The sequence below is a fragment of the Oncorhynchus mykiss genome, unplaced genomic scaffold, assembly GCF_057628025.1.
Source record: "Oncorhynchus mykiss isolate SJ-2025 unplaced genomic scaffold, ASM5762802v1 scaffold96, whole genome shotgun sequence".
Taxonomy (NCBI): domain Eukaryota; kingdom Metazoa; phylum Chordata; class Actinopteri; order Salmoniformes; family Salmonidae; genus Oncorhynchus; species Oncorhynchus mykiss.
In genome coordinates, this window is record NW_028322095.1 from 177,501 (window position 1) to 186,629 (window position 9,129).

The 9,129-nt window shown below is 46.7% G+C and overlaps 2 protein-coding genes across 3 annotated transcripts in view; both read left to right on the forward strand.

The window, feature by feature from the left end:
* si:ch73-139j3.4 (CD82 antigen) overlaps positions 1–384 on the forward strand; it is a 6,797-nt gene extending 6,413 nt beyond the window's left edge. Inside the window, exon 8 of the mRNA XM_090228653.1 lies at positions 1–384. This exon is cut by the window's left edge and continues 977 nt beyond it. The gene's annotated coding sequence lies outside the window, so the exon portion shown is untranslated.
* A 451-nt stretch (positions 385–835) lies between these two features.
* On the forward strand, positions 836–5,423 carry LOC118942879 (thymidine phosphorylase-like). 2 transcript variants are annotated; one of them, XM_090228655.1, is made up of 11 exons: positions 836–1,005; positions 1,355–1,439; positions 1,718–1,984; positions 2,303–2,505; positions 2,640–2,738; positions 2,998–3,127; positions 3,212–3,330; positions 3,555–3,717; positions 3,919–4,146; positions 4,379–4,519; positions 4,621–5,423. In XM_090228655.1, the coding sequence occupies exons 3-11, from the start codon at positions 1,846–1,848 to the stop codon at positions 4,758–4,760; spliced, it is 1,362 nt and encodes a 453-aa protein (XP_090084781.1). In that variant the 5' UTR covers positions 836–1,005; positions 1,355–1,439; positions 1,718–1,845; the 3' UTR covers positions 4,761–5,423. The 2 variants fall into 2 exon arrangements, with proteins under 2 accessions (XP_090084781.1, XP_090084780.1); XM_090228654.1 differs by having other exon boundaries at positions 860–1,005; positions 1,729–1,984.
* The last annotated feature ends 3,706 nt before the right edge of the window (positions 5,424–9,129 follow it).

The following is a 9,129-nucleotide window of genomic DNA, read 5'->3' on the forward strand; positions in this document are numbered from 1 at the left end:
AACCTCACCTTGTGTGAATAGTTGTGTACAGTACTGGTCAACCTCACCTTGTGTGAATAGTTGTGTACTGTACTGGTCAACCTCACCTTGTGTGAATAGTTGTGTACTGTACTGGTCAGCCTGAACAGTTACTTGGAAATGTAGACATAAAGAAAGGAACCACCATTTTGAAACTGCAAGCCGACTCCACCGTTGACTAATACAAACAACTTTTAAATCCCTTTTTATTTCACAAGACAGTTGTTATGTCTGCAGACGAACAGCGCTAAGAGCGCTGCCTCGAGGTGTTTCAGTGAGTTTCACAGTGCTATCATTGACTGATGTCTGACCTTGGTGATAAGTGATTGACTGTCTGTAAATTACACATTAAAATCTTCAACATGGGATTTCTTGATTCTTCAAAATGGCACCCTCTTCTGGTTATCTTGAGTGACACAGGTGGGTTTTATACATACAGAGTAGCATTCTGTTTGTGAGATGTGGCGTAAGTGATGTTATGGGTATAGGCCTATGAAATTCTTTGATTAAGCTCCATTATGTGTCTTTCATATTTGAGTGAAACCCATGTATTAAGGCATTAGGGAAGACAGGTCAGATGTTAGGTACGGACTAGGGAGGTTACGGGTAGAGGAAGACAGGTACAGACCAGGGTCAGGGAGGGTTCAGGTAGAGGAAGACAGGTAAAGATTGATGATAATAAATAGAGTAAATACACTGGATTATTGGTTTGATATGTGGGGGGGGGGGGGGAGAAGAAGGGTGAGGGTATTGGGATGATGCGAAATGGTAGGGTCAGATGTTTTTATGTCAAAATTACTGTTTCCCTTTCTGATTCGTGATGGGTTGTGACTACTGTCGTAGTTAATGACTAACTGACCCACTCCACCACTCACACCCATTGGTCACTAGTCCTTCCATACAGACAGACAGAGAGGGGTATTTGACCGGTGTGTGTTCTCAAGGTTGGAAGACATGACAGTGTTCAGGAGCAGCGTTCCGGTACAGGTAGGAAACTCTTAACAGACACAGAAAAGAAGAGGAGGAAGGGAAGCTCTGCTGAGGTACACAATAGTAGACTTGGTAGACAGAAGATGCTCTTTGGTAAAAGGGGTAAATTGGTCATCAAAAAGAAAGGAGAACCAAGGCGCTCTTCATACAATTAATTACAATGTCTTTATCTGTATGGCTTTGTTTCCATTGAGAAACCCATGATATGGGTAGTTGACTCAAAGAGAGAGTAAGACAGTAGTTGAACAGTTTTGAACAAATTAATTTCTTCCAAAATGAAGTAGAAGCAAGAGAGAGAGAGAGAGATGATTAAGCATTTTTTTCACTTTCATTATCGTTTATCTAGTAAATTCAGCTGACTAGTTCAGCCAACAGAAACGCCCTGCTCAAACAGACTTTCCAAGACAACACTAGAACTCTTCTAAGTCAAGGTAAGATTATTTTAGATAATATGGTAACAAAGATGTAGGTTGTTTGTTGAGGTTTGGCTTGGAAATGTGTTTTTGCCTGGTCACATGTGTTGTACATTGAAGTCCACAAGCAAAGGAGAGAAGGAACGCAACGTGGCAGTTATGAGAGTGAACTGTATTTACGCTGATCAGGGGTGCATTCATTCCGCCGATTCTGTTGAAACATACACACACACACAATAGTTTAGTGATTTAAAACAATCCCTTGTGTATTTTCCTTTCCTACTTGTCACATGCAGCTGTGTGTCAGTCCGCTGTGTGTCAGTCAGCTGTGTTTCAGTCCGCTGTGTGTCAGTCCGCTGTGTGTCAGTCCATTGTGTGTCAGTCAGCTGTGTTTCAGTCCATTGTGTGTCAGTGAGCTGCAGGGATGGCGCACCACGAGCAGAGCAAAGCCACTTTCCCAGAACACATCCGTAAGAAACGGAACGGTGAACAGCTGAGCGCTGGGGAGATCCGAGACTTCGTACAGGGTGTCAAGGACAAGACCATCCAAGAGAGCCAGATTGGTACACACACACACACACACACACACACACACACACACACACACACACACACACACACACACCATCCAGCGACGTGCAGGTAGGTCACAGAGTCACAGTGGGTGGGATGCCAGATAAGGCAAGTTATTATAGGTCTGCAGAGAAGAAGACCCCCACACACTTTAGACTGAGTATCAATAGTCGAGCTCAGGCCAAAACCTGCACTCTACTCTACAGTTGAAATTCTGATCTGATGTGTGTGTGTGTGTGTGCGTGTGTGTGTGCGTGTCTGCGTCTGTGCGTGTGTGTGTGTGTGTGTGTGTGTGTGTGTGTGTATAGGAGCCATGCTGATGGCAATCTGGCTGAAGGGAATGGTAGCAGAGGAGACACTCGCACTGACGAAGGCGATGATGATGTCAGGGGAAGTGATGTCATGGCCGGCAGAGTGGGAGGGGCTAATGGTGGATAAACACTCGACAGGTGGAGTGGGGGACAAGATCAGCCTGGTGCTGGCTCCTGCTCTGGCTGCCTGCGGCTGCAAGGTACCTGCCTGGATCCACCTGTGTGTGTGTGTGTGTGTGTGTGTGTGTGTGTGTGTGTGTGTGTGTGTGTGTGTGTGTGTGTGTGTGTGTGTGTGTGTGTGTGTGTGTCTGACTATCAGAAGCTGTGTCCATAGGTACCCATGATAAGTGGCAGAGGTCTGGCACACACAGGCGGCACGCTCGACAAACTGGAGTCCATCCCTGGCTTTAATGTCTATCAGTCAGTACAACAGGTACTCTCTCTCCCTCTCTCTCTCTCTCTCTCTCCCTCTCTCCCTCTCCCTCTCTCTCTCTCCCTCTCCCTCTCCCTCTCCCTCTCTCTCTCTCTCTCTCTCTCTCTCTCTCGCTCTCGCTCTCTCTCTCTCTCCCTCTCCCTCTCCCTCTCTCTCTCTCCCTCTCCCTCTCCCTCTCCCTCTCCCTCTCCCTCTCTCTCTCTCTCTCTCTCTCTCATTTACAAGTTATTAACATGTGTTATTGTGGCACCATCCTCAGCTGCATCGAATCCTGGAGGAGGTTGGCTGTTGCATTGTAGGACAGACAGATAACCTGGTGCCTGCTGACAAGGTCATGTACGCTCTGAGAGACGTTACGTCTACAGTCGACAGCCTCCCACTCATCACAGGTCTGCCAACAACAACAACAGCAAACTGGACAACCTTTCAAAGTAGAGAAATGAACATGTGAATAGTGTGTGTGTTCTCTCCAGGCTCTATCATCTCTAAGAAGGGTGCTGAGTCTCTGAGTGCCTTGGTTCTGGATGTGAAGTTTGGGAATGCAGCTCTCTACAAAGACCTGGGCAGTGCCAAGTCACTGGCCCAGTCCATGGTAACCCTAACACTGACACCAGACCTTTACCCCATTCTTGTTTGAATGTCTGGAGGGCCATGTTTTCACTCCTGCCTTGTACTTGATTGATCAAATAAGGTTGTTGATTTAGTTAGGAACTCAACTGGTTGTCAAGTCTGGAATAGAAAGGACATAACACAAAGCCGACACCTGACCCTTACCATGACCCCTGACCCTTACCTTGACCCCATTCTCTCCTGCAGGTGACAGTTGGGAACAGTTTGGGGATCCGTACGGGGGCGGTGCTTAGTCGTATGAACTGTCCAATTGGTCGCTGTGTGGGGAACACTCTGGAAGTGATGGAGTCCCTGGAGTGTCTAAAGGGGAGGGGCCCAGACGACATACTGGAGCTGGTCACAAGTCTGGGTGAGGAATACACACACACACACACAAACACACACACTCAGTGAATTGGTTCCTTTGGACCAAAACCAAGCAGACCAAGACCTAGTTAGAATGTCAGTTCTGCTCGGGCTTAGCTACAGTCTCGACACAGAAGCTGTGGACGTTCACTACCTTCAAATTCAAGTCAATATTCTGTGTGTGTGTGTGTGTGTGTGTGTGTAGGTGGGCTGCTGTTGTGGATGATTGGCCGTGCAGGGAGCCTGGATGAGGGTAAAAAGGTGATCTCTACAACCCTGCAGAATGGTGCAGCCCTGGAAAAGTTCCAGAACATGATGATTGGTCAGGGAGTAGCCAGTCAGATCGCTGCATCACTCTGTTCAACCAACGCAGACTACTACAGCATCCTGAGACGGGCACACTACCAAACAGAACTGGAGACACAGGGCCACGGTAACACACACAGGCACAGATTAACAAATGCAAATGCGCGCACGCACACACACACACACACACACACACACACACACACACACACACACACACACACACACACACACACACACACACATACAAACACACACACACACACACACACACACACACACACACACACACACACACACACACACACACACACACACACACGCATACACTGCATGACTTTGTCTTTTGGTGTCTGCAGGGACAGTGCTGGACATAGACGGCATGGTCATTGCTCAGGTGCTGCACAGGTTGGGGGCGGGACGTTCGAAGGCCGGAGACCCTGTCAATCACAGCGTGGGGGCGGAGCTTCTGGTGTCTTTGGGACAGAAGGTGGAGAAAGGTGAGAACTCTCTAACCCTGTGTGTGTGTGTGTGTTAGCGTGTGAAGGGTGTAGGGTCGGTGTCACCTTGATCTGACTCAACCTTTGCCCTCTGACCCCAGGGCAGCCATGGCTGCGTGTCCACTACGAGACTCCGGCGCTGAGTGCAGAGCAGAGACTCGGTCTACAAGGGGCGCTGACACTGGGGCCCGTCGACCAGCTACACACACAGCCACTAGTGGCAGAAATCATACTGCCATAGTGACACAAATCTACTCTATGTTAAAGCTTGATTGGGAGATGACCTGCCTTTGGGAATCTCAGTGTTTTATTTTTAAAGAATGTATAGTTCAGAACTAAAGCCTCTGTCTCCTGCTCTTCACTCTCAAAGTCCTCTCTGATTCACCCATATAAAGTCATAAGATTCTGTGGAGACTGAATAGATGTTTACCGTTTCCAGGAACTGTGTGAAGGCAATTTCTGTTAAACCTTACTAATGTTTGTGTACTAAAATATCCTTCTTTAAGCCTCGGCATTGGGCTTGGGATGGTTAAAGAAACCCATATAAGATATAAAAGTGTGTGCACATTAATAGAGGCATGTTGTAACTGTTCTGGGTGTGTAGAATGACCCCAGGATGTCTGGGAGCTCAGCCAATACTTGACAGGAACTGACTGGTTCCTCTTAAGTTAACTGGAGACAGAGTAAAGGTTTTATCCTGCACACCAATGATTGAACTATTGTTCTGTCTGGAGCCTGTTTCGGGGCAAAATATTCATATTTTGTGTGTGTGTGTGTGTGTGTGACCAGTACGACCATACATCATCTGGGCAGACAGTCAAAGGCGCTAGCTTGCCCAACTTGGGGGAACCGTTAAGCTACTCAAATCAAATAAAAGTTTATTTGTCACGTGCGTGGAATACAACAGTTGAATACAGTGAAATGCTTACATACAGGCTCTAACCAATAGTGCAAAAAAGGTATTAGGTGAACAATAGGTAAGTAAAGAATTAAAAACAACAGTAAAAAGACACTGAAAAATAACAGTAGTGAGGCTATATACAGTAGAGGGGCTCTATACAGTAGAGGGGCTCTATACAGTAGAGGGGCTCTATACAGTAGCGAGGCTTTATACAGTAGAGAGGCTCTATACAGTAGAGAGGCTCTATACAGTAGAGAGGCTCTATACAGTAGTGAGGCTATATACAGTAGCGAGGCTTTATACAGTAGAGAGGCTCTATACAGTAGAGAGGCTCTATACAGTAGCGAGGCTATATACAGTAGAGAGGCTATATACAGTAGCGAGGCTATATACAGTAGCGAGGCTATATACAGTAGAGAGGCTATATACAGTAGCGAGGCTATATACAGTAGCGAGGCTACATACAGACACCGGTTAATCGGGCTGATGGAGGTTGTTTGTACATTTAGATATGGTTAAAGTGACGATGCATATATGATGAACAGAGAGTAGCAGTAGCGTATGACTGGTGTGGCTGGGTCTTTGACAATTTTTAGGGCCATCCTCTGACACCGCCTGGTCAGGATGCTCTCGATGTTGCAGCTGTAGAACCTTTTGAGGATCTCAGGACCCATGCCAAATGTTTTTAGTTTCCTGAGGGGGAATAGGCTTTGTCGTGCCCTCTTCACGATTGTCTTGGTGTGTTTGGACCGTTCTAGTTTGTTGTTGATGTGGACACCAAGGAAATTGAAGCTCTCAACCTGCTCCACTACAGCCCCGTCGATGAAAATGGGGGCATGCTCGGTCCTCTTTTTCCTGTAGTCCACAATCATCTCCTTAGTCTTGGTTACTTTGAGGTATAGGTTGTTATTCTGGCACCACCCGGCCAGATGACGGTGTTGGAGTTGTGCCTGGGCATGCAGTCGTGGGTGAACAGGGAGTACAGGAGGGGACTGAGCACGCACCCCTGGGGGGCTCCAGTGCTGAGGATCAGCGTGGCAGATGTGTTGCTATCTACCCTCATCACCTGGGGGTGGCTTGTCAGGAAGTCCAGGATCCACTTGCAGAGAGAGGTGTTTAGTACCTGGATCCTTAACTTAGTGATGAGCTTTGAGGGTACTATGGTGTTGAACGCTGAACTGCAGTCAATGAATAGCATTCTCACATAGGTGTTCCTTTTGTTCAGGTGGGAAAGGGCTGTATGGAGTGCAATAGAGATTGTATCATCTGTGGATCTGTTTGGGCGGTATGCAAATTGGAGTGTGTCTAGGGTTTCTGGGATAATAGTGTTGATGTGAGCCATTACCAGCCTTTCAAAGCACTTCATGGCTACGGACGTGAGTGCTACGGGTCTGTGTTCATTTAGACAGGTTGCCTTTGTGTTCTTGGGCACAGGAAACATGGTGGTCTGCTTGAAACATGTTTGTATTACAGTCTCAATCAGGGACTTTTTGAAAATGTCAGTGAAGACCCCTGCCAGTTGGTCAGCACATGCCAGGAGCACACGTCCTGGTAATCCGTATGGCCCCGCAGCCTTGTGAATGCTAACGTGTTTAAAGGACTTACTCACACTCCTTCCGTGGCCTCCGACTGCTCTTAAACGCTAGTAAAACCAAATGCATGCTTTTCAACCGATCGCTGCCTGCACCCGCATGCCCGCCTAGCATCACCACCCTGGATGGTTCTGACCTACAATATGTGGACATCTATAAGTACCTAGGTGTCTGGCTAGACTGCAAACTTTCCTTCCAGACTCATATCAAACATCTCCAATCGAAAATCAAATCAAGAGTCGGCTTTCTATTCCGCAACAAAGCCTCCTTCACTCACGCCGCCAAGCTTACCCTAGTAAAACTGACTATCCTACCGATCCTCGACTTCGGCGATGTCATCTACAAAATGGCCTCCAACACTCTACTCAGCAAACTGGATGCAGTCTATCACAGTGCCATCCGTTTTGTCACTAAAGCACCTTATACCACCCACCACTGCGACTTGTATGCTCTAGTCGGCTGGCCCTCGCTACATATTCGTCGCCAGACCCACTGGCTCCAGGTCATCTACAAGTCCATGCTAGGTAAAGCTCCGCCTTATCTCAGCTCACTGGTCACGATGGCAACACCCATCCGTAGCACGCGCTCCAGCAGGTGTATCTCACTGATCATCCCTAAAGCCAACACCTCATTTGGCCGCCTTTCGTTCCAGTACTCTGCTGCCTGTGACTGGAACGAATTGCAAAAATCGCTGAAGTTGGAGACTTTTATCTCCCTCACCAACTTCAAACATCAGCTATCTGAGCAGCTAACCGATCGCTGCAGCTGTACATAGTCTATTGGTAAATAGCCCACCCATTTTCACCTACCTCATCCCCATACTGTTTTTATTTATTTATTTACTTTTCTGCTCTTTTGCACACCAATATCTCTACCTGTACATGACCATCTGATCATTTATCACTCCAGTGTTAATCTGCAAAATTGTAATTATTCGCCTACCTCATGCCTTTTGCACACATTGTATATAGACTCCCCCTTTGTTTTCTACTGTGTTATTGACTTGTTAATTGTTTACTCCATGTGTAACTCTGTGTTGTCTGCTCATACTGCTACGCTTTATCTTGGCCAGGTCGCAGTTGCAAATGAGAACTTGTTCTCAACTAGCCTACCTGGTTAAATAAAGGTGAAATAAAATAAAACGTTGGCTACGGAGAGCGTGATCACACAGTCGTCGGGAACAGCTGATGCTCTCATGCATGCCTCAGTGTTGCTTGCCTCGAAGCGAGCATAGAAGTGATTTAGCTCGTCTGGTAGGCTCGTGTCACAGGGCAGCTCGCGGCCGTGCTTCCCTTTGTAGTCTGTAATAGTTTGCAAGCCCTGCCACATAAGACGAGCGTCGGAGCCGGTGTTGTATGATTCAATCTTAGCTCTGTATTGACGCTTTGCCTGTTTGATGGTTCGTCGCAGGGCATAGCAGGATTTCTTATAAGCTTCCGGGTTAGAGTCCCGCACCTTGAAAGCGGCAGCTCTACCCTTTAGCTTAGTGCGAATGTTGCCTATGATCCTAGGCTTCTGGTTGGGGTATGTACGTACAGTCACTGTGGGGACGACGTCCACGATTCACTTATTGATAAAGCCAGTGACTGATGTGGTGTACTCCTCAATGCCATCGGATGAATCCCAGAACATATTACAGTCTGTGATAGCAAAAGAGTCTTGTAGTTTAGCATCTGATTCATCTGACCACTTTTTTATAGACCGAGTCACTGGTGCTTCCTGCTTTAATTTTTGCTTGTAAGCAGGAATCAGGAAGATAGAGTTGTGGTCGGAAGTATGTCAGGCGTGACTTCCTGACTGTTATCCAGAAACACACACAGTAAGCCAAGACAAATGCTGATCGACAGCTGACTGTGTTATATCAGTTTCACTGACAGTTTCATTCGTGTGTGTAGGGATTTTCCTTTTTTGGTTTGTCTCATCATGAACTCAACAGATTTTTCCAAAACAACAACGATACTGCTTTCCACATTGCTTCTAAATATGAATACACATGTCCACACATCTCTATTATCATATAAATATAAGAACAAAATGTTTGGCCAGTATGGCCCTAACAACCTGGTAACTTTAATATTATGAAAACATTTGGTGACAGAAAGAAAGGAAACATTACA